We start from the raw sequence: 25848 nt of genomic DNA, 5'->3' as shown, positions 1-25848 counted from the left end.
AATACTGTGGTCACAAAAGACACAAAAGCTGATGAATCAAACAGAGAAACAAAAGCAGGAAAGAGTTTTTCCAGTGAGGCTGTGAGTGAAGACGCTGAAGTTCTGTTGCTTTAACATTATTCCCCACTTCACACCTATTCATACAAATATGCATCAAACCACTTTGGCTCCAAACTACGACTTCAAGTTTGTTTTTATAGCTGGTGTTCAGGTGTTAAAGCTCTGTCATTTTTTCATTTTTATAGCTTGTGTTTATTTTTTGTGTTTTCCTGAAATGTGTGACCCATCCCACCCACTGACTGTATATGAGACATGGACCGAGTGACCCCTCCCTCCTGACGTTTTTGCACTGACAGTTATTCACCTTATAAACTGACCAATCAGACGCCTCAATAAAAGTTGGTGGTGTGGCGTTAAACGTTTGAAACTGATTGGTGAGAGTGGTTGCCATAGAAACATTGACTCAGACTGACTCTGGCCAATCCCTGCTTTCTGATGTTGTCGGGCTTCCAATTGCCGATGTCTTTATTACAAAACTGAATTGAAGTCATGTGGTTGGAGCAGAAGTAAGCCATGGGTGGCGTCAGGCCAGTTCTCATATACAGTTAATGCCCCCCAGCCCCCCAGCCCTGGAGCTTTGTGCTGTTTAATCTAATTATTAAAGTATTCTAGTGTCCAAACTCCATCCGAAGAACAGAGCGATAAAGTCTACCCCCCTCCCCCCTGCTACTTTTCTGCAGGTGCCATTAATATTTATGTTGATGGAGAGGAAATGGGGAAGGGGGGGGGGGGGGGCTTTTGCTGGAATTTGGATAATTGCAGGGAGGAGGTAATGGTTTGTGTCTTCACTCACCTGGTGGAAAGAGGATCATCAAAGCTGGAGAGGAGGATGAAAACGGAGTCAAAGAGCGATGGCGGAAGCAAAGAAAGTAGGATATGAGTCTAGGTCTGCTTCCTCCTCCTCCTCCTCCTCCTCCTCCAGCTTCCTCCTGATGCTGAGTCACAGAAACCATGTAATGACCCGAGCAGCCTGAAAGGTACAGCTGGCGTCTTTCTGCTGAGAGGCGCACGGGCACGCCTCTCCTCTTGAGGGAGGGGCCGTTTGACCGGCAGCTGTGATGGGGAGAAGAAAAGATGAAGCTCCATTACCACTGAGTGTGCACGTGTCCTTCAGCTGTACTTTTCATTCTTATGGTTTATGTAACCCCGTTAAAACCCTTTTGTTTCAAAGTATTTAGCTGTTGCTAAAAAGAGAGGTTTTTGTTAGTTTACTGTTGCATTAGAACAGTGTTTTTCAACCTTTATTGAGCCACGGCACACTTTAACCTTGACAAAAATCCCGCGGCACACCAGCATCCAAAAAAATAAAAATAAAAGCAGAAATTCATGGTCTGTATTGATCGACAGCCACCCCCGCCGCCGCAATCTCACGTGGATTTTTGTGATAATTGTAGCAGAAAAAGCAGGAAGTTGCGGCTGTTTTTTCTAAAAGATGAAATCAAAGTTAAATTAGAAAATTTAGAAACTGTTTGCTTGTTGTGGTTTCAAGACGTCTCACAAGGTCGACTCATTATGCGCTGTCCTTTTAATTCAATGCATCATGGGAGATGTAGTGTGAAAACGGCCGAAAAAGGGCAGAAAGTCGGAGCTTCATTGTTTTGTTCACTTCTTCCACGGTCTGACACCGGACTCTGCAGAAAGCTAAACCGCTAAAGACGAGCTTTAGCTGGTATTTATGTTAGAACTGAGCGACTTTATCAGCAGAATTAATTCTGATTGGTCAGACTGATGACATGTGATTAAGCCTTCAAGAATGATTGGTGGAGACAGTTAAAGGGGCGGGACTTTTCCGCAAACTGCTATAGCTGCAGGTAAATCGCGGTACAGTCATTCTTATCAAAATGTCTTTAAAGAATTAAGTAAACACAAAGGAAAAGCAATTTTAAGATCTTTTATATTCTTAACTACTCAGTGTTTTATCAGGGCCTGTTTGGATGAACACAGAGCTGATATCCTGGAGATGGAAAATGTTGTTAGATCAGTTAATGAGGGCAATTTCCCACGGCACACTTGACAATCTCCCGCGGCACACTACACACTGGTTGAAAAACACTGCATTAGACGGTGGTTCTTGAAAGGACGGTGGACCACTGTGTTTTAAAAATTTTTTTTTAACTTGTCTTGTCCAGACAGATTTTATTGTTAAAATAGGGGGTTATGAATCTTCTGACACACAAGGTATATATTTGTATAAACCCCTTTTGTATTTGAGGCTAAACCTTATTTATCTTGATCATGGTTGTATACTTTTTTTCTGTTAGACTGCATGGATAAGGAGAGGAGAGAAGAAGAGAATGAAATGGGAATTAAAGAAGTTGGAGGATTATTAAAGACATAGAAGGGGTAGAATCATAAAGCAACAAGTTGTTGGAGATTTATCAAGACTTCCATAATTTCTGCCTCTCGTTGGTTTGCCCCGCCCTCGTAATTCCTGTCCAATGACTGAAGAGCTCTTTAGTTTCGTGATTTTGTTTAACACGTTTGGTTCGAAGCACATAATTCCGGTTGAAGCAGTCTGAATACAGTCCAAGGGCAAGGTAAAATAAGGTTGTGAATCGTGAGGAACTCCAGTGAGAGGAAACCCACTGAGGATGTTTCCTGTTGTTCTTCCGTCTTGTCTTCAGGTTTTGCAGCTGAACTCAGACATTCTCCCACAGTACAAGCAGGAGGCTCCAAAGACACCTCCTCACATCATCCTACACTACTGCACCTTCAAGACCACCTGGGATTGGGTCATCCTCATCCTCACCTTCTACACAGCCATCATGGTGCCCTACAATGTGTCCTTTAAGACAAAGCAGAACAACATCGCTTGGCTGGTGCTGGACAGTGTGGTAGACGTCATTTTCCTGGTGGACATAGTTCTCAACTTCCACACCACTTTCGTGGGTCCATGTGGAGAAGTGATCTCTGACCCCAAGCTCATCCGCATGAACTATCTGAAGACCTGGTTTGTTATCGACCTGCTGTCCTGCCTGCCTTATGACATCATCAATGCCTTTGAGAACGTGGATGAGGTACGGCCGGCCACACCCCCCTGACTTTATTTGCAGTTCTGATAAAGAGCAGCACATGCTTGTCTTAGTTTTAAAATGTACTAAATTTAATTAAAAAAGAAAATCAAAATCAAATCAATTAAAAAATCTCATGTGAAACAGCTTTTAGAATAGGCAAAAGGGTCCTTTAAAAATTGTCTTGGAGGGTCCCGCATGAGGTTCGGACGAGGTTTGATAAATATGTTCTTCTTTCCAGATTTCAAACCATCTAACTTTGGAAGACATTTAGAGACAATACGGAGTCCAGATCAGAAAAGTAATGTGAACCAGAAACCTCATTTTTGGATGTGTTGGTAAATCTTCTGCTTTGCAGAATAATAATCAAGAATAATAATCAAACATCACCAATTCAAAAATTGCTCTCTGAGTGTCCAGAGGCCTGTGCCTTCTAAAGTTCACATCCAAAATCTAATTGTTAATATGTTACAGAAGTGCTGTGTAACAAGTGTACAAAAAAAACAAAAACACTTGAATAACTGTTTACAACCTGAGATGGAAAACTGAAGGAACAACACTTATGAGCCAGCTTTTGGGCTTTGGGTTGTTCAGGCCCAAAGAGGGTTTTAGAGAGAGAAGGGGCCGCATTTTATCCCTTGTGCTATCCTAGGCACTTTAACATTGGGAGTTGGGTCATCTAGACCAGTGTTTTTCAACCTTTTTTGAGCCACGGCACACTTTAACCTTGACAAAAATCCCACGGCACACCAGCATCCAAACCCCCCCCGCGAAATCTCACGTGGATTTTTGTGATAATTGTGGCAGAAAAAGCAGGAAGTTGCGGCTGTTTTGTTCTAAGAGATGAACCACCAGCTAAAGACGAGCTTTAGCTGGTATTTTTGTTAGAACTGAGCGACTTTATCAGCAGAATTAAGAACAAGGAAGTGAAGACTTTAACCACTTCTGATTGGTCAGACGGATGACATGTGATTAAGCCTTCAAGAATGATTGGCGAAGACAGTTAAAGGGGCGGGACTTTTCCTTACACAGTTATAGCTGCAGCTAAATCGCGGTACCGTGATTCTTATCAAAATGTCTTTAATAGAATTAAATAAACACAAAGAAAAAGTCATTTTAAGATCTTTTATATTCCTAACTACTCAGTGTTTTATCAGGGCCTGTTTGGATGAACACAGAGCTGATTTCCTGGAGATGGAAAATGTTTTTAGATCAGTGAATGAGGGCAATTTCTCCACGGCGCACTTGACCATCTCCCACGGCACACTAGTGTGCCGCGGCACACTGGTTGAAAAACACTGATCTAGACCCACTAGACAGTGCTCTGAACCTTTTTTCTTCAATGATTTGTGATCTTCACTGGTGTCCATGGATTACATGAAATCTTTCCACCTTTATCCACCTTTGTCATGGTAAGGATAACACATCAATATAAGGGTGGGATCATAGGATAGCACAAGGGTTAGAAGGAGCGATGGTGTGTCTTGCAGTTACTATGTGGCTTGTGCGGGACTGGAAATGGAACGTACCATTGTCATGCGTGTGATAAAAGAATCATTAAGCAAAAAAGGAAAAATCTTATCTACTGCACCCTAACTTACCCCTACGTGTTGTATAAGTGTTCACTACTGCCGGTTAACCGTATACATTTTTTTACAGTTTCAAAAATTTTGTGTGTGTGCTGAATAGGTTTGCTCATTTTTTTAGATCACAATAGTCTGTATCCACCCATAAGAGCCGCTGTGACCAAGGCTTTATACATCTGAGGCTGGACTTCCCACGTCTTCTTCAAAAGGCACCAGAACAAGTCTGTTCTTCAAGGCAGCCGGACGTTAAATGTCGGTCTTGCAGACATTTGGTTACTCACGCTGGTAGCCTCGCCTCTTGTGTTGCTAATTGCTGATAGGGAGCTCAGATTATATATGTATTTATTTATTCATTTATTTATTTGTGTGCTGACTGCTACAGCTGTGGCAGGAAAGTTGAATAAGTTAAAGCATTTTACTGTGTTGGTTCTGTGCCAATCCTGTCTGTTCTTGCCTCATTTGTAGCCAAATATTTAAATGTCCTTTACTGAGGTTTGGGCTGGTCCCCAACTCTTAAGGGACATTGTCCCTTTTGTTCCTGAGAGCCACAACCTTAAACTTGGAGGTCCCACTCAACTGCAACTTCTCCGCAGAGAGCTGGACGTCATGGTTTGAGGAAGCCAAAAGGACAACACCATCTGCAAACAGCAGAGACAAGACTGTCATAAAAGCTGGTTAAAAGAGAAAGTGACTGATCTAAATTCACTCTTCAATTAATTTAAGTCATTTTCTGATCGTTCTGACGTAAACTATGTTATGTGAGGCCTGCACTTCTTTCTGTTGTTCTGTTTCTTTGAAGACCTCCTACAAGTCTGGTGTTCTTGAAGTCACTGGTCGGTTGAATTTCATGGGAAGGTTCTTGATTATTCATAATTTTCCCTATTCATTGATATTTCTATATTTTTCTGAAATTCCCCAAAAAGTAGTGATCCTTTTTGACCAAAACAAGTCAGTGACTTTGAATCTGTTTGGATCTACTGCTTCAGTTTCCATGATTTCTATATCTAGCCAGTAGGACAGTGATCGGGTTTGGTTGTGTGAAGACTAACTTTGTAAAACATGCGATCGACCCTTTTTCATGTACGTATAGCTGAGGGGTGGAAAGGGGCCCTCTGTGCACGAGTGCCTCTTAAACCTCCTGGCCAGCTTGTGTCTGTGTTTGTTTGCATGTCTGTCCTGCATCCTGTCAGCACAAACGCTGCATTGTACAGTACAGCACTCAGTGAGGGTGCAGTATTGGTTCAGGTGTCCTGTCCCTCAGGGTCTCAGAGCCAGATGTTGATAGATTGGGTTTGCGATCTGTTGGTGTAGTTTACTGTGAAACAGATTTTGACACGGAAACAATGGTGTGCACATTTGCAGCCTATATGGAGCTCAGGCTCTTCTCTGCTGAACTAACGTCTCTGATGCTGTTTTCTACCGAGAAAGGTGGAGGGATGCAGACGAAGGAAAGTGGGAAGTTTTGTCAAAGAAGGCTGCAGCAGGTTTTTGGCAGAACTCTCTAATGACTGCATTGACAAAAAGTATTTATAGTGCATCCTAATGCGGGGTGGAAGGAGTTGGTGATCTGCCAGTGTTTACAAATTTACTTTCAGTGGAATGCTGGTAACACTTGAAACAATGACATTTAGTCAATCTGCAGAAGCTTTTAGCCAAAATCACTGAATGCAGTCTGGGTCAGGTTTTTTTTGCACAAGGACAGACGGACTTCGACTCCAGATACTCTTCCTTCTTTATCGACGTTTGTAAGCTTTTCAAATGGTGCCAACAAGGTGTTCAGGTCGAATCCCAACGTTGTCTTTCATAGCTTGAACTGTCAAGTGTGAAGCACCTCGGCCGTGGTGAAGAGCAAGAGCGGTAGACCTCTGATCCGAACATCGCAAGTTTCCCGCCCTGCCTGCCCTTGTGTCATTGTGTCCTTGGGCAAGACACTAAACCCCTGGTGGTTACAGGCTGGTGCCAGTTTCCAGCAGCAGAGCCGCCATCAGTGTGTGAATGTGTTAATGGATCTGTGACTGTGAAGCTCTTCTGGTCTTAAAAGAAGAAGAATCTAAGACACACAACAGAAGGAAAAGAAAAAAGGTTAAACAGAAGAGTGAAAATGTAAGGACTAGGCTGAGAACAGCCATAGAGAGCATAGAAACTATATCAGGCGAAAACCAAAATCCCTAAGAAACAACATGAGGGCTGAAACAAAACCACACTTACTTTAGAAAGAGTAGATTTAAAAAAAAACAAAAGTACAGTAGTACATAAAAAACTGGGCATCAAAGAGAGTGACTGAGCAAAACATAATCAACTGAGGGTTGAATGCTATATTTGTGAATGAAAATCAAACTTAAAGTTTGATTTGGCAAAAAAAAAGTATATACAGAAATGATCGAAGTCAACTATAAAGAAAGTGAAAACAGTACAATAACAAAAAGATATGTTTGTAAAAAATGCCAGCCCTGGGAATCGCACCAGCGAGCTTCTGCACCAAGGATTCCCCAAGGATTTCAACGGAGGCAAAAAAAATGGAAATCTTGGAATATCTTGAAAAGTTCAAGGATTTGAAGGACCAAAAACTAATAACTGGAAAAAGGACAAGAGCTGAACATTTTAACAGTTGAATGGTTAAAATAGCTTAAAAAATTTGGAAGGAGTTAAGCGCCAAAAAATGGCGGAAGATACTATTTAATTGACGATAGGCCTGCGCAATAAATCATAAATTCATCGTTATTGCGATATCAAGCTGTGAAATATGCATATCGCAAAAGACTGGGAAAATAAACAGTTAATTTAAATGTAAATAATTGCAATAAATGGTTACTTTAAATGTGCTAAAACAATCTTATGGCAGCTTGAAGTATTTAGCGAATCAAATAAAGCCATTTATGCATTTGACCAATCGGATGAAGCCCTTTTATGTTAGATGCTCGTCTCCCATGTAGACTAGTTTCATTTGGAGCATAATTTCAGGTATGTTAACTTCTATTTAAAATAAACTGCAATGAAATGGAAATTAGTTTTTTGTTTTTGTTATTTGTTCATGTATTGCAATGTGATTTGCACTTCTGGGCAGAAAGAAAGGACACCACAGCTTTTCATAACTATAGTGGGACTCATTCTTACCTGGAAAGCAGTGGATGCAGTTTATTAAGGTTTTGTTTGTGCTGATTTATTTCAAACTGTCATGCATGTTAACATTTATTTTGTTTTTGCTGGTTTGTGTGTGGTTGTTTGCATCCATGAACACACAGGCAGCGACTTGATGTGAAGTAGTGTGAGGTGATTTTGATGAGTTGTCCTCATGAGGATGCTGTAGATGTGCTCTGATGACTGTGTACATATGTAAACAAACATCTCCGCCCCCTGATCGTGAAGCCCCTTTCTGTGGAGCCCTACAGATGATGGCAGCTCGCTGGGTAGGTCTGCTAGTATAGAGGCCGTGCTGAAAGGTCGAGTCAAGCTTAACCTTTGAGTGTGCCGTGCATGTTGCCTCCACTACAGACCGCCACGCTAAAACGGCTGGGAGGAGTCTGTGCCCCACAAAGCTGGAGGTGCGAAATTAACCCTGCAGGAACACAGGAGTAGAGAGGGAATGCTGTTGTCGAGATGCCCATAGATAGCAAAAAAAAGTCTGATAAACTAGTAGCCGGACGGGTTTATGCATAAAAATGCAGCTGCGGTTGTGGAAAGAAATTTGGCCAGTGCCTGGTAGACCGTATGACATCTGGAGTGACATGTTTGTCATAAATCTCCATTGAAAAAAAAAGTATAGTAGAGGAAGATGCTGAGACATGGAGCAGGGACTACAACCTTTCAGCTGTGTTAACAGACATGTGTCAATCAAAGATACAGGTTTTTATGTAGTTTTAATATATAAATATGGGCTTCATAAAAATTCACTCCAACACAACTGTGATAAATCACAGGGCAAATAGATTTTTCTCCCTACAGTGTAAGTCTGTTTGTTTATAAGGTGATGTTGTACTAATTATAACTTAAATATGCAGGAAGCTGCTTAGAGCTCTGCTAAAAGAGTAACGCAAAAATTCCTGGGTAGAAGTGTATATCTGTCTGAAGAACATATGATTATACTTAGCAGCAGTTGATGCAGTTAATGACAGAAATTTGACCGTGAACATTTTGCTCGGTAGTGTTACTTTTTAGGTTCATGAACTAAACTCAAAATGAAACAGGATTTGACACAAAACTCTTTAAATCAGGGTGTTAAAACTGGCCAGAGGTCTGCTGAGAAAAAAACGAGTCCGTTTTCGACTCGTCTGTGTTTGTAACAGTAGCCGGGTTTCCAACACACATATGCGCAAAACGTTTCGAAATAATTAAAATGTCGAATTTTAAAATAAGCGACTCGTCGCATTTCGGGCAGACACTCGGCAGAATTGCAGTTTACTCCCCTAGGGCGGGTCTGTTAATTAACCCACCTGCTTAGCGTCCTATTTAAGTCAGGTGTACAATTGTTCATTCTCTCTTACCTTCAGCGCTCATTCTTTGCCCCTCCCTCCTCCCCGGCTTCCACCTGTGGGCTCCGTTACGGGGGTTGTTACCCGAAAGTGTATGGAAAAATAATTGTCTCAAGGAATTGAACGGAGCCTTATGCCAAAACGAAGTTGTGAATCAAATTGTGAATGTCATCCTAAAGATGTTGTGAAATAAATGTTCTTCTGCAAGAGTTGTCTGACTGAAATAACAGTTTTCATTTAATCATAATTACGTGAATGAACTGAAACCAACTCGTGTTGTAAGTCATTCAAAAACACGAAGAGGGAGGTGAACAATATTTTCATTTACAGCAGATTTAATTCCTGCCGCGGAACTAGCGCTCATCATCCATCAAAGGAGACGGCGGCGTCTTCTTCAGGCCGTGGAGCGGCAAGCTCCTTACATGTGGGAGCGGGTACAGATGATGCCGTTTGGGGAAATGGTGGTTGGTGATTTTACTGAGGAGCTGTGGATCCAACAATTCCACATGACACGCTCAACTTTGGATGAGCTGTATGACGCTGTGGGACCTCTGGTGCGCCAGGCAGCCAGTTCCTACCAAGAATGTGACGGATTGGGCAACAATGAAACCCAGGAGTAGGAGGGACATGACCCAGATCTTCAAATTAGCAAACGGTTCTAACAACCAGAATGCACAGAACCCAAATCAGCCCAGACACTAAACACAATGAAGAAGGCCACACCTTATAAAGGAGCTTGATGAGGAATAGATTGCAGCTGTGGCTCTCACAGAAGACCTCAGAGGAGGGGAGGGCATCCAGGAGGAGTCACAGCCTGCCGGGCTAATAAAAACATAAAAACCACAACAGTAGGGATTTCATGACATAGAAGCACATTGACAACTGGTTGTGGGTCACATGATTCATTTCAATCATTGTCAACCAAATCAAATCAAAATTAAAAAATGTGTTTCCATTGCAGTTTAGTAAAATTTGTCAATTTCGATATGCCTACAAAAACCACCTTCAAGTGCCAAAAAACTGTTTTTTTCGGATAAATGCAAGTTTTCTGAAAATTATCGCGTTTCCATTAAGAACATTTATTTTCGCGAATCCAATTTGTGCAATTTCAGAGTCAATGGAAAACGCAGCTTGTGTGAGCATGTAACAAACACTGTGGGGGATAAAATTGTTCTACACTACGTACATTACAAAATGAGAGAAAATAAATGCACAATAACAAGCTTTTTTTTTAAAGATATATAGATATAGATATTCTTTATTGATCCCACATTGGGGAAATTCAATTGTCACAGCAGTTCCAAAGAGCAGAGAAAAGAAAAGTGACAGCAATGTGCAAAATAGTAAGTCAGTTACTAGTTGGACAGTTACTACTGTAGTATTGCTGAAGTAAAAACTAGTAAAAATATAATAGTTTTTACTTTACTTCTCAGAGCAGAGAAACAGCCGATCAGATTTTTTTCCTATGAGACCAACGCAGTGGTGAAGGCAAAAGTACGACTAAATGTGTGTGCTCAGCCCTGCGACAGACTGGCGACCTGTCCAGGGTGTCCCCTGCCTTCGCCCACGAGTAGGTGGGATAGGCTCCAGCAGCCCTGTGACCCCAAAAGGGACAAAAACGGGTTCAGAAGATGCATGAATAAATGAATGAATGAATGAATGTGAGTGATACGTTTTTAAGTTGTGATGGGTGTCACTTGAGTTGCACCAAATCAAGTTAAGCCAAGTTTGGTCACATGCACCCGTATGGGGGGTTGACCTGTACATGGTGCTGCGGGTGTTTAGGCTATCCAGGTCTGTGGAGGGTCGTAGATAGAAGCGGCTGCGTAGGTGTGTCTTCCAGTTCCCTTGAAGCTCGTCACCTTAAGGGACGTCATAAAAATGGAATGTATCATTGTCATGCGTGTGTTAAATGTCTCATAAACTATTTGTAAGGGTAAGTTACACGCACCTATGACGTAGGGGTGATGCTGTCGTACGGTGCCCTTATGCAGTCTAGTCTTTAGGAAGGGACAATTACTGACCCCTTATTGACCGTGCATGAATGCTGCACGCATGGGGTGTACACGAGTGCTTGAAGGCTGTCCACTCAAACAGCACACAAGGAAAGCACACTGATCACTTGAACAGCACAAGCGGGCTCCTTGTTTAGATTTGAGGGGCATTGATAAAATAAAACTAAAAAATCGGTACGACACATCTGCATCCCACCTACTCACCCTCACGTGTTGTATAGGTGTTTGCTCCTACCTGTTGCTGCTGCTGCTGCTTTACTGCAGAGAGGGATCTCCACATTTTTCATGTGGTCACATTTAGCTGCTGATGTATTTTGGAAATCTTCATCTTGAGATGATGTGCGTGGATGTGATGCTGCTGGACTGTCAGACTCTGCACGTCTGTGCAGACGTGTCCAAACCTTTCTGCAAAGAGGGACACATTTTGTGAAGTGAAGACGTGCCAGGGCCAACTATTTGGCCACCTTTTTTTTTCAACACTTTTGATAACATGAAATGTAAATAAGCTTTTTAATGAAATTTTGTTGCAATGGGATACTTTTCATTTCTTCACATAGAGGAGAATTCGATCTAAATATTTTTTATCATAAGTATTATTATTATATTAAGTAATAAATGCTGACTGTAGACTTCTGAATTTAAATCGTGTGAACAGGAAAATAACAGAAATAGGTATTTTATCCAGAAGTACAAACCACTTTGGTTTTGATCACATAAATAAATAAATCTGTTCTTCTCATTTGGCCCACGGGCCGGACTTTGGACATGCCAGGCATAGAGCCGGAGAACAAAAGAACGATTTGAACAAATAATAATTTGATTTGATTAATCATTGATTTTTTTTCTTCTTCAAGGGCAGTTTTTGGAAATCTGCTTTATACATAAGTTGTGATGATGAAGGTGGAATTTTCACATATTTCACTCTTGAACTTATGAATATTAACAGTGAAAACAAGTTCTTGCTGTAAAAAGTACACAAAATTAATGGATTAGAGGGCTTGATGTTGATTTCATTAGCTGTTTGATTTGGTATTGATAATTATTGTTTTAATCCCATGTGGAGAAAGTGGCATCGTTTTTTTACTTTCCAGAGTTTCTGTGTGATTTTGCATCAAAGGAGAAACTGACGCTCATCTTTGATGACCTGTGATCTTTAGGGGGAGGAGCTTCTCTCACTTGTGTATTTAGTGCAGGGGTCCCCAAATCCAGGCCTCGAGGGCCGGTGTCCTGCTAGTTTTCCATAAATCCTGCCTTATTAGCTGCTGATTACCTGGATCAGGTACATTTAGACAATAAGGAGCTTCAATTGCAGGACGGTTGGAAAAAATGTAGGACACCGGCCCTCTAGGCCTGGATTTGGGGACCCTTGACTTAGTGCCTTTTAGCACTTTGTTTTTAAAAGAATTTACAAAAACTGTTGGGTTAGAGAAGAGCTGCTGACTTTTTAAAATGCATTAAGTGCAAAATTCCTGGACTTGGGCCTCTCTTGCATGGGTTTTGCTACATCCCATAGATGGCAGCACTAGTTATCCACAATGGCAGCGCCCCTGTTTAATTCAAGAAGGGCCCAAGTCCAGAGACTTTAGTTTGTTAGTCCTCTGAAATGATAAAAGTGAGGTGCTTCATATTATAGCATTTGTAAGCTATGAACTGCTGCTAAATCTGGGTAAAGTATTAATCATTTGGTATAGCCTCCCTTTAAGCCATGCAATTAAAATCATTTCCTGGAAAAACAAACCTCTTGGACTTGGGCCACTTTTGAAGTAACCGAATCATTGTTAGGCCTGATTCTGCTCTCCGTCACAATCTTAGCTGGTTTCTCATGTCGACCATAAATTCTTCTTACTCTTTTCCTCCTGTCCCTTTTTTTTGTTTGTCATCTTTTTTTCAGTTGTCGTGCTTTAATTATTCATTTGTATCTACGAATTTTTGACATAGTAATGACCCCCCCCCCAAACAAAAAATGATATCACAGCAGTAAAACTGCCCAAAAAAAATTATTTTAACCTCTTATGAGGTTAAAATAAATATTTCAAAATCCCCTAACAAAACCAAAACACACATATCGGGTATATACAAAGGAAAATTTAAAGTTATTATGGGATGGCCTCAGTAGACAACGGCTGGGCGGCCACAAGTTGGCAAAGTGATTTCCATATTTTCCCACAAATGGAATAGAAAAAAACCTTTTGTATGAGCAATCTTCACAAAAAATTCAGACACACTGCATGCCACCAGGTCCAGTCTTCAACCACGACTTAAATTGTGTTGACCTTTGACCTCAGTAAGAGGCCACCATCTTAAATTTTCCAAAATAAAAATCACCTTTTCATACGTTCTACAAATGTAAACTCCTCAGAGGGATTTTGATTTGTCACCTCTTAACTCCTTGTGCATCATTGGGAAGCTACTTGGAAAATAATTATTGGTTTTAAACTTTGTAGATATTGTAGAGGTTTTTAAGAAGAGGCTCAAACCCACCTTTTTAATTTTGCTTTTAACTGATCTTATCTGCTTATTTAGTCTATTGGTTTTATATTATTTTGTTTATTTTATTAAATTTTTGGCCTTTAATCCTATTCTCAATTGTATGTTTCTATATTCATCTTATGTCTCTAATTTTAGTATCTTATCATGATTTTAGCCCCAGTGTTTCTTGTGGGGATCTTTCCTGCTGTGTTGGTGGTTGTTACCCCTTGCTGGGGCAGCTGGAGTTTGCCCCTGCAGCCTCACGGCTGTGAAGTGGACCCCTCTGCTGTCCCGGTCTGGGTGGGCGTTGTGGTCATGTTCCAATGGCCAAGCTGGCTCCTGGTATGAAGAGATTCCCAAATACTGTTTCCTCACAGCAGAGCCAAGCCTGAAGTTTCTTTGAGGAGTTACTTTCATCAGTATTCATTGTTTGTGGGGTCAAGGGTCATGTGTGTAAACGGTGGGGAGTGGGAAGGGTGGGTTTTTATTGTAATATTGTGTGTTGTTTTTTTTTTCTTCTAAATGTTGAAGCGATTCGAGTTGTGCAATGTATGAGAAGTGAGTGCTATCTTTTATAAATCAAGTTGGACTTGATTTGATTCATTTCATGGCGTTAGTGTGGCGAGGTCGGAAAAGTGGCCTTTCCCTGTTGCTTGCAAATTTTTTACCAGCGTATTGTGAACATTTGATATGAGTCAAGCCGCACAAGAAAATATAACATACAGTATAAAAATTCTTAACAAAAAACGTTTGTTGCTAATTCTTCTGAAAATGACAGAGACCTATTTGTGAACCCCAAGCGACCCAAAAACAAAGTGGTTGCTATGGAGGTAAAACGAACAGAAAATCTCCCATTTTGAAGAAGAAAAAAAAAATATATATAAATATTTTCCATGAATCTGTCATATGCAGCCTAGATCAGGGTCGCAAGAGCAGATGTGGGGAGTGATGGGCATCAGGAGATGGAGCACCTGTGGGTCCAACAACGCTGCTCTCAACTTTAATTGGTTTTGTTTATTTGTTAGGTTCTTCATCGCTCTGACGTATCTTCTAACAATGACATTCCATGAACACAGCATCTTTTCTAAACCAAGTTTCAACCCCTGAGTCTGCATTTGAAACCCGTGCACCACGCGACACTTCGCTCAGGTTCCTAAATGTGAGAGGGAGCGCCCACACCGGCATGTACGGCCCTGGTTTGAGATGTAACATAGTCTGATGCGTTGGTGGTGGAACATGAGGAGGGATGAAGCTGAAACTATCTATCAAAAACTCTGGGTCAGAATCTTGGACCAGCTCAGCAGAGTAACTCCTCCTGTTTGTTGTTCTGCTGCAGAGAACCTTAAAGCTGAATAAAAATCCTCTCCACTAAATGTTGCTCATAAATAACCCTGTCATTTGTAAAACAAAACAGTTGAATATTACTCTTATTAATTCCATTTCCATCTCTGAAATCCCAGTGAAGCTCCCTGTGGCTCCTGATTTTTTGCTGGTTTCCAGCAGCAAAAATAAACTAAGACTCATGGTTATAAATAGACTGAGGAGTTGACACTTTAATAGTTGTACTTTATTTGGGTTAATTCAAAAGCTCTTAGGCTGCTGTTTTCTGCATGAATTATTCTTCTTGTATGTTTCTGCAAACCGCAAAGGGAAGTTTTCGCTGCTGCTGACTGGTGCCGCTTCACAGTAACTGATTCATGACACAACAAGGTCATGCAAGTTTTGGAAGGAAAACAACAAGCTGCCCTGACATGTTCACAACGAGGAGAACTAGAATGTTCTCCTCGGATGAAATAGAAACCCGTCTGACCATCACAACATGGCTGCCCCTTCTGCTTACCCTTTCTTCTTGTCTCATCTCCTTCTCTGACCCTTCAGGGCATCAGCAGTCTGTTCAGCTCCCTGAAGGTGGTCCGGCTGCTGCGTCTGGGTCGGGTGGCCAGAAAGCTGGACCACTACCTGGAGTACGGGGCTGCGGTTCTGGTCCTGCTGGTCTGTGTGTTCGGGCTGGTGGCCCACTGGCTGGCCTGCATCTGGTAAATACCTACTAACTGAGGATCATTTCCTTCGTCTCCTCATGATGCTCCTCCATTCTCCCTCCACTTCCTCCTCTTCACTCTTTGCTGTGATGGTTTTTTTGAGCCAGTGTTCTCATGAAGACGGTCCTGTTTGTGATTGGCAGGTACAGCATTGGGGATTATGAGGTCATCGATGAGGTCACCAACACCATCAAGATGGACAGCTGGCTTTACCAGCTGGCCATCAGCATTGGATCGCCGTATCGCTACAACGTCAGCGGCTCCGGTCGATGGGAGGGGGGTCCCGGCAAGGACTCCCTTTACATCACTTCTTTGTATTTCACCATGACCAGCCTGACAACCATTGGATTTGGCAACATCGCCCCCACCACGGACGGAGAGAAGATCTTTTCTGTGGCCATGATGATGGTTGGATGTAAGTAGAGACTTTGATGGAGAACCCGAGCCTGTCCACAGCTCTGAGTGAAATGTCTCTGTATGGGGATGATGAGCGTCGCTGCTCCACATTTGCTTATTGTTGAGTCTCTGTGGTTTGATGAGCTGAACGGTGGACAAGCACAAAGCGAAGCTGACGTTTCATAAGCCATGCAGACGCTTCTTCATCACCGAGGTGGCGGATTGGTTTCATGATGTTGAAGGAAAAGCCTGATTGTGTTGTTTTGTTGTGTCCTATAGTGCACTTGTGCTTCTCACACACAGACATGACAAAAACCATTCCCAGCTGAGGAATACATAAGAGACAGAAACATTACAGAGGGTGCTCAGGTTAATGAAAACATGGTTTATTAGATCTGTCTAAACGTTGTGAGAGTCTGTACTCCCTTGGTGAATCTGGAATCTCATTTTTATTCTTGCAGAGTTTTTCCGAGTCTTTCTTCGGTTCTGTCTTAGTGCAAGTTTTTCTTCATTCTGATCCTGCTGCTTCAGCCCATCTGATTGAAATGGATCAGTTTTTGTTTTCCCTAAGTTTTCCAAAGCACCGACGTGTGACAATGATAGTCAAAAGAAGAACACAGGAAGGAAGAGGAAACGAACAAGTAAATGAGATCAAATCAGTTACTCTGTAAAGGCCCTAACTTCCTGTGTGAATCTGCCTTTAATGCTATGTTCACACCACCCTGGACAACAACTTCCAGTGTAAAGTGTTGTTATTCACCTATGTCAGTGCTTCTCAATTATTTTTTGCCAGCTCCCCCCTAGGAAAAAGAAAATGTCCACCCCCATAACCTCCCCACCCACACACACACACTCACTCGCGCGTTGACAATATATTAGGTTAGTATCTATAGAAATTGTGTAAGTATACCTAAAATTGTGTGTTCTAACATTAACAAAAGAAAAAAAGCAATATAAATCCACTTTCATCAAATATTAAACTTATTTCGCCAAACAGAAACCCTGTTATAGTATAAAACAGAAAAGAAGCTTAAAGTGCCTAAAAATAATAAGTAAGTCCTTATTAAACTAGAAACATTTTGACCAATTGAACCATTTGATGCTGAGAAAAATAATTCAATCAATAAATAATATTAAATGTAAATTGATCTGAAACATTAACACAGCAGCACCAATATATTTAACATCTTCAGTCTGAAGAAATAGATAAAAACATTGTGCTGATTTTATTTCTAAATGATGGATTGTTTATTTATGATCTCATAAAGTGCAGCTGTTTTCCTGCATTACCTGCTGTCTGTATGTCAAATACTGACACCATCTAAACGACAGGCAGACAAAGAAAACATTTATGAGAAAATGAAGACCATCATCAAAATGTCTACAATAGTTAATAAAGAATGACATTATTAGCATGAGCTGAGTAATCTAAAGGCATGCCATGATCCTGGTGTTGCGCAATCTAGCGCTACGCGTTTCACCTGGCAGCCTGAGCACACTACCCCTCCCCTTTCCTTCTCACACACGCAGCCACATGTGACAGGAGACAAGAGCTGCTGCAGGGACGGGGATTCACAGGTTTCAGGTTATATATATGTTTTTTGCTTTCACAAACTTTTTTTGCATTTGCAAATCACGTTTTCGCGTGCGTTGTGTCAAATCTCGCTTTTTTCCTATCTTTTAATTTTGCTGACTACTCTTAGCGCGACTAAGCGTGATAAAACTGCCACTATTGCCATTACCAAAGAAGTTTTCGCATGCGTTTTTTGCTATCTTTGATTTTGCTGAGTTAAGTTTCAGTTTGATGACAAAGTTGCCATCAAACAGCTGCTGATTGGTCCAGATTCTAACCAATCAGGTGCCTCTGTCTGATATTGACGGTGCTTGGAGGCAGACATGGACTTTGAACTGCCGTTTTCAACCATTCTGGCCCATTTCTCTCAGAGTAAAACCCAGAAGGAGCAGCAAAGCAGCTAAAATAATACAGAGTTTTGTATTTATTTATGTCAGTGTAGCGACCAACGTGTTTTAAATGTTTGTATCTGAACTATTGTTTATAAGTAAGTTTTTATTTTTTTTTGGACAACATACGAGTTCAAAAACACAAGACACAAGCCGTTATTCTTTTGCTTATTATTGCTGTTCATCTAATCCCAAACACATGTGCAGCATAAAATAATATGTGCTTTCTATCTTTTATTGTTTTTTTTTTAACAAACAGATCTTAAAGAAAATCAAACTTTCTACTAATATTTTGCTCCAGAAGATTCACATATCTCACACACTGTTGACAAAATGTCAGTAGATAAACTTTACAGTTTATTTACAGTTTACCTCCCACCGTCCAAAAACATGCTTCATAGTTTCATTGGCAATTCTAAATTGACCATAGGTACGACTGTGAGAGTGAATGGATGTGTGATTGTGGACATTCTACCCTGCGACAGACTGGCGACCTGTCCAGGGCGTCCCCTTCCTTCATCCACAAGTGGCCGGGATAGGCTCCGGCAGCCCCGTGACCCCGAAAGGGACAAGCGGTATAGAAAATGAATGAATGAATGAATAGTTACAAACTCTGTGATAGAACAGATAATAGGAAACCAATTGTGGCACAGATTTTTTTCCTAGCACTGAGCCGCTGTCACCACTGCCCCCACGTTAAATTTGCTCCCCGGACAATTGCCCGTACTACCTGTGCCTTAAACCGCCACTACGGCACGCCCTCCCTTGCATTGCATTGCACCCCCCACACACTATTTGAGAAGCACTGACCTATGTAAACATGCTTCAGTGCAAATTTTGGGCTTCCACCTTCAAAACTCTTACACACAAGTGTTGCTACGCAAGTTTCTCCACAAGCTTTGTCCTGCTGTTCATGAAGGAAACTTAACCGAAAAAAGTATTGTTCTTCGCAAAGGGTGAAATAAGATTATTACAAATATGACCTTCTTGGGACAGTTAATTGATTTGAAATCATTACTGATCATAAGTGATTGAACATGTCTGTAGATACAGATACACTTTCTAAAAAAACGGTAAAGTAAACAAAACAAAAAGTGCTAATGTCCTTAAGTTTTAAAATTTGCCAGATTGGTTCCAAAAAATGGCAAAGCCTCAAACCAGCTTCAGGTTTTTGAAAAGGTTGCAAAGTTGTGTTGTTTGGATTTTTTTTATCCCTCTGGTTAATTTTGTGTTCATGTGAAGCTTCTGTTTTTGCCTCAGGTCTCGTTGGTTGAAGTTTGTAATAAACTGCAGCAGTTTCAGGTGCATTAAACCAGAGTTCTGGCCGTCAGATGCTCCTGTCTCATCACTGTTAGGGTTCTGAGATCTTTAAGTTGGGCTTCGATTAGGTTACCTCCTCCATCCCCCATTAGACGTCATGACAGAGGGGAGGATGTCCAAACTGCAGCGCGTCTGTCTGAAATGACCAGACTGCATGACAGATCATTTGACCCCCCCCCCCCTCAGAAGTCCTCAGCGTTAATCTCACATGACAAACTGTCTCTCCTGGCGACGGCGAGCTGAGGGGTGACACAGATGTGCTGCTGAGGGGGGGATAATAGGCCGGCCACTCTGGATGGTTCGCTTCAATCTGGTTGAAGTAATTGAGCTGAAAAAGCTGATAAATCATATCGTCTAAAGATGCGGTAATTTAATTTCATTTGTCCTGTTTTTTCTTTTTTTATGACATCACTGCATTCCCATGTTATCATTAGGAGGCTTGGACGGGGGGGGTAAACTGTCAGCATGGGGACAGATGTGCCTTCAGGAAGGAGTTCTGCTCACAGAAGCTCATTAAAAATGTCTTCATTTTCCTGGATTTCTTCAGTGAGTTTGATCCACTTTGCCTGATAATGTCCTGCTGAGCACAGCGAGAGCTGTGATGTCTGACTTACACTGCACGCCACTGAAAGAGACGCCAGGGAAACAATGAGGAGCCTTTGGGACAAACAAGTTTATTACGCTATCTGCTGCTAACACGTGGAGCTTAGAAAGACAAGCTAATTGAATACAAATTTAGTTGAGCCAGTTTTTAAAGGTCAAAACTGGGAAACACATTTTCATTGGTTGGTAAAAGCAGGAAGTACTTGCTTTAAGTTAGGGATATTGTTATTTCCACAAGTGTTTTTCCTATTTGGTCTGAAATTTAATGAAACATGTAAAAGTTCTCTTTGATTTGACTTATAATTAATGAGAAGAAATGTCCTTTTCATTCGTTTGTTTTTTACTACCCCAAAAGTAAGACAATAGCAAACAGAACACTTACCATGTCAATAGCAGGTATTTGCTGCAATGACAGCTTGACAGTGACGTCTGCTGCTCCTCTCTAGACTCATGATGTTGTTCTGAGGCGTTCCACTACTCCACAAGTGCTACATGCAGTTCTGCCAGGTCCTTTGGGGCTTGGGTACGGTCCTCCAGTCTGTGCTTCCACTTTTCCCAGACGTGCCCTATCGGGTTCAGGTTACTGCGGTGTCTTGGTATGGTTGTCTGTCATGCCAATCAAAGCGGTGGAGTCGGTTGTGAATGGTTTTCCTGGAAACCCCAATACCCCTCAAATCTGGCGTTTGCTAAACTTTGTCTGAGAGCAGAGGTCCTCAAGTTCTGGTACTGGTTGTGGTCTGTCACTGTCACCAAGAAACTAAAAACACACATTTTCCAACTTGCCTTTCCCCCCCATAACTTGTTATTCCTGGCCTATTATAACCCTTGTGCTATTCTTGGTACTTTGACATTGGGAGTTGGGTCATCTACACCCACAAGACAGTGCACTGAACTTTTTTCTTCAATGATCTGTGATCTTCACTGGTGTCCATGGATTACATGAAATCTTTCCACCTTTATCCACCTTTGTCATGGTAGGGAGAACACGTCAGTGGTCATCTTGACGGTCATCAACCAGCTCAGTAGCCTTGTGGTCAGAGTGTCCACCTGTGACTGGAAGGTAGTGGGTTCAAACCCAGGCCGAGTCATTCCAAAGACTTTAAAAATGCCTCCCTGCTTGGCACTAAGCATTAAGGGGTTGTATTGGGAGGTTAAATCCACCAAACGGTTCCCGAGCACAGCTGTCTCTGCAGCTCCCTGCTCCCCCAGGTGATGGGTCAAATGTGGAGAACAAATTTCACACACCTGTGTGTGACAGATAGTGTGATTTAATTTCATTTTAATCTTAGCGCAAGGGTTAAATGTATATTCTATTCCTTTTATTTTTATTTTCACTTTGCACCTAACAAATAAAATGTATTATTATTATTATTACTGGCAGGGCTCCACTCCTGGGTCTGTCACAAAATCTGACATTAATTCTGGGTCTTGATGATAGTCTGCTTATGACACTATGAGACTTTTTGAGAATTTTTTGGTTTTTGCTCCTTTATGTCAGACACGATGAACACAGTGAGACCATTATGCGGAAACACACAATAAGGTGTCTCCATCCCCCCAAATACAATTGACTCACTATCCTGATTACCCATGAAGTGAATGAAACACCATGTTTAAGACATCCACTAAGTTCTTCACAACATCGCTAGCTTATTGGGAGAAGGAAGTCTTTGTTTGAAGCAAATGCCAATTGGAGGACGGAAATGTTCAAAAAGGTCCGATATTTGGGTCCGATAGCAACTGAAATTACAGGGTGGTCTCAAAAAGAATCTAATCCACAGGGAGAGTTGTGTTTGTGGATCAGCAGGAACATTTCACTTAAAGGCACACAGTTGGTTTTTTCATGTCACCAGCAGAGATGACGGAGCCGTATGAAGCACCTGCTCAGCCGTTCTGCTTCTGCTCGTGTCGCTGCCTTCAGGCGTGTGCGTGCACTGCCGCTGCCAGCTGCATAACGCTGACCTGCAGACGCCTGCATGCGTTTAACTCCAGGTTAAGGTGATGAATCTGCTGGTTTGTTTGCAGTGGAAAGTAATGCGGCAGCTTCCAACAAGCAGTGTCTTTTAAATGAACCCACGCTGGGAGAGTCATTCATCTGTGTGAAGAGCATGACTGATGCATAAATCCATAAATGTACAGATATAGGAACATTTTCAGGTTCTAAAAGTACACAGATGTTTCTTTATAGACACCAGTCAGCTGTGCATGAAAGCTCATGAGAAGCTCCCAACCCCATAATCTGTAGAGGATTCATGTCAATGAGAAATAAATATAGAATCGTTCAGAAATGGATGTAAGGCAGCCAATCAGAAAACAGATATAGAGACATTAGAAAAGTGAAAAAAAAAAGGTTGAAGCTCTGCTGAAACCCTGAAGCAGTTTTCTTTCTTACTCTGTTGTAGTAAGGATCATTTTTTGTTTTACGGCAAGAGTAATTACCCAAGTAAAACATTTAAATTGTTTTGTTGAAAGAAAAAGTGTGCAGCTTAAAGGAAGTACAAAAATCTGTTCGTAGCAGGAATTTAAATGGCGGCTGGGAAACTCTGAGTCTCTGACACCTGAACGGCAGCAGAAAGGGAACACTAGAAAATCTGTTTGGCATGTCTGTCTGCATCCATCAATGCAGACGTCCCTCCTGCTGGGGCACGCCTTGCTGTCATGTTCAGAATAAATTGATTGGATGCATGCCATCACTCAGAATACCACAGTCAACCTATCAACACACATTCAATGGGAATTATGAACGCAGATGTGATATTTCCAGTTCTGTCTACTGAAAATTCAGTTTTTACTCCTACATATCAAAGTTTCTAACTTGTGTGGTTCTTGTAAAGTCTCACTGCAGAAAGTTTGGGGCAAAGAAATGCTGCCAAATTCTAGAGAGGTGGAGGTTTGTACTGGAAAAAAACAGAAGAATGGAGGTCAGCTGCAGTAAATGAGTGGAAGGCAAGCATAACGGTGAGGTTACCGGGAGCAGAGGTGAAGAAGGTGGAGGACTGAAAGGGTCAACAGTCCAGGTCAACAGAGCTTGTAGGAAAGAGGTAGAGAGTCCTGTTCAAGCAGGTTGGAATGGGTGGAGGAAGGTTTCAGGTAAGATGAAAGGATCATGGTAGATGTTCTGGAGGGAAATGCAGGGAAGCAGATGGATATGGTTTTGGAAACGTTGAGAGAAGGATCACTGATGATGTTGGTAAAAGGAGGCTGTGGTTGGAGCTACCGGGAAAGAGAGGAAGACCAAAGAGGAGGTCATTGATCTGGAGGAGGAGGACATGAGGGTGGTCGGTGTGACAGAGGAGGATGGAGAGGAGGAGGATAAAGGAAGCAGCCAAAGAAGATGTCTAATGGAAGGCATGAAGACTGTCAATTCTTCTTGTAGCAGCAAAAATTGCTTCTACAGTAAAATGACAATTTTCTGTGTGTAATATATTAATATTGTTCTTTCCTTCTGGATTTTTATTTCTTGACACCCCCCCCCCCCCCCCCACTGGAAGATATGCCTGGGTAGTGGAGCCTGCAGCTGCTTCCACAGAGTTGAGTGTAGATTTTACAAGATGTGCTCCAGTCTGCCATTCCACTCAACCACCACAGCCCATCCATCCAGCTCTCCACAGAGCGGCAGGGGTGGACAGGGGGGGCCAGACGGGGGCGTGGACTGCAGAGAGGGAGAAGATGAAAGTGAATGACGGAGGGGGGAGGACAAGTAGGCGACAGTGAGAGGTAATGACAACGTGGGAAGAAAGGATAGAGGAGACAGGAAATCTAGTGGAGGAGGGATGATGGAGTGATGGCTGGAGTGTTACCCCCCCCAGCCTCTCAGCCGAGACTCACCGATTAGTTTAGAAAGTTGGAGCAGCAGAGGCAGATGCTCTCGGAAACCAGTGCATGCTGAAAAACTGGAAGGGGGGAAGAGGCCAGCAGTGTTTTTGTCCCTGTAGGCGAAATCACAAGTTTGAAGTGGGGGTGTTGGGGATGGGGGCGGGGCCTCATCAGTGGTAAAATTAACCATTCAACTTGTTCCTCATTTCCTCTCACATTTCCCATGAACTGTTGTGTTTTCCTCCCAGAACAGAGGCTTGAAGTCCATCTCCATCTCTTTTGTGACCTCTGTAGACTTTTCTCTGCAGACTGCCGAGGTTTTGGAAATCTTCCTGAGACGGCGCACAAGACTTGTGTTTGGTTGACTTTCTTAAGGGCATGTCATCATCACAACTAATGGTATAGTGCAAACAGTAGCTGTTGTGTGGGCCTCTACTGAGCGTGCTCGGATTTGCACACAAACATGGTTTTGCTGTTTTTGGTCTAAAACTTTGGACATCTCCTCCTGACTGTTCAGTCCTTTTATGTTTTTAAATCTCATCCAAAGACTCAATTTTTCCCTCCGTGTTAAATTTGCTTTTATTTCTCTCTGTTGCGTTGTTGTTTCCCCTTTTCCTTATTATTTTTTTTAATTATAAAGCACTTTGATTATCTTATAACTGTTTTAGGTTTAAACAAATATGAATCAATTGTCTTCCTGATTCCTCTTTCCTTCTTTTGTGTGTTTCCCCTTTCTTCTTTGTGAGTCTGTGTACGGCTGCTTGTGAAGTTTCTGACTCCGTGCCCCTTTTGCCCTCTGGAGGCTCCTTCATGTCCTCACAGCCTGATTCTCTTTCATCACAAAGCCGTTCTCTGCTCAGCATCTTTACAAAGTCACGGCATCCCCAATAACGGGAAGCTAAACACGGCGCCGGGAGCAGACCGGCTCCGGCTGCTCTAAATAATGAATGTAAAGAGTGAGGTGTAATTTTCTTCACTGTTCACCTCAAGGTCAGCAAACAAAGCTGCTGTTACTCTGCTGCTAACAAACGGAGACACTCATGCCGTGACGTACAAAGGCAGCAGCCTGCAGCAGCAGCTGGCAAACAAAAGGAAAAAAAACAGAACAAGTCTTGAAAATTGTGGCTATACTTTAAATGAACCTTGAATGAAAGTGTTAACTTGTGGGTTAGTATCATATCATAATGCTGTATATCAATGTTAAACGCAGTCAAACCAGATTCTCAAACAAAGACTCAAAGGGCAAAATCAACTTTTTTGAGCTTTTAAAACAACCCCAAAGCCATATTTCGATCCGTTCATGTAAGTCTGAGTATTCCTCTTTTTTTTTTTTTTTGTTTTTTTTTTAACTTGTCCTGTCCAACAGCTGGGCAGGCAGATGCAAGCTGAGGGCCTCTTGTGTTGGACATATTTTACTTTAACAAGAGGGGTTATTAATCTTCTGACAAACCAAAGGTATGACTGAATAAACCCCTTTTGTAATTGAGGCCAAACTTTATTAATTTCAATCATGTTTGAAAATCTTTGGTGTTGGACCGGACGGAAAAGGAAAGAAGGGAAGAAGAGAGAGGGACGTTAGAGAGAGGGGGGGGGGGGTAGGAGGGTGATAATAGGAGGGGAAGGGGGGTAAGACCATGAAGCAGCATAAAGCAACAAGTTTACTGGTTGTTAATCATTATGGTAAGGTTCAAATGTAATACAAAAAGGGCGGGGCCTATCCACACACACTCAAATGTTATAAACACACCTGTTAGCTGCAAAAATGTCCACCTGTCGACATATACACAAAACAGATAGTGTTCACACGCATACTTATGCCTGATAACCAACTAGTGTGAAATATTTCAGTCATTCAATCATGCAAACTGTTAGTGCAAAGGTGAGCTAACACCTGTGCTCAGGTGAGTGTTTATGTTCTTCTAAAATGGATGGTGGAACGTGACAAGAAGGAGGGAGAGTGCCCAGCCATCCCCACCCCAAGACCCCCACCGTAGCAGCAGCGGCAGCGGCAGCCGAAATCCCCCCAACGCCACACGGGAACCGGCAGGGAACAACCGCCGCCCGGGCGACCAAGCCCGCCACCCAGGCCAGGGCCAGCAGGA

At 42.1% G+C, this 25848-nt stretch overlaps 1 protein-coding gene across 1 annotated transcript in view; it reads left to right on the top strand.

The window, feature by feature from the left end:
- LOC101172862 (potassium voltage-gated channel subfamily H member 5) overlaps positions 1-25848 on the top strand; it is a 103548-nt gene that overhangs the window by 26979 nt on the left and 50721 nt on the right. Inside the window, exons 6-8 of the mRNA XM_023951926.1 lie at positions 2685-3077; positions 15489-15646; positions 15793-16064. Coding sequence (XP_023807694.1) covers positions 2685-3077; positions 15489-15646; positions 15793-16064 — 823 coding nt within the window. The remainder of the gene's footprint in view (positions 1-2684; positions 3078-15488; positions 15647-15792; positions 16065-25848) is intronic.

Source organism: Oryzias latipes, chromosome 22 (genome assembly GCF_002234675.1).
Source record: "Oryzias latipes chromosome 22, ASM223467v1".
Lineage (NCBI taxonomy): Eukaryota > Metazoa > Chordata > Actinopteri > Beloniformes > Adrianichthyidae > Oryzias > Oryzias latipes.
The sequence above is the reverse complement of the archived record's forward strand: the minus strand, read 5'-3'. Positions and strand labels throughout refer to the sequence as shown.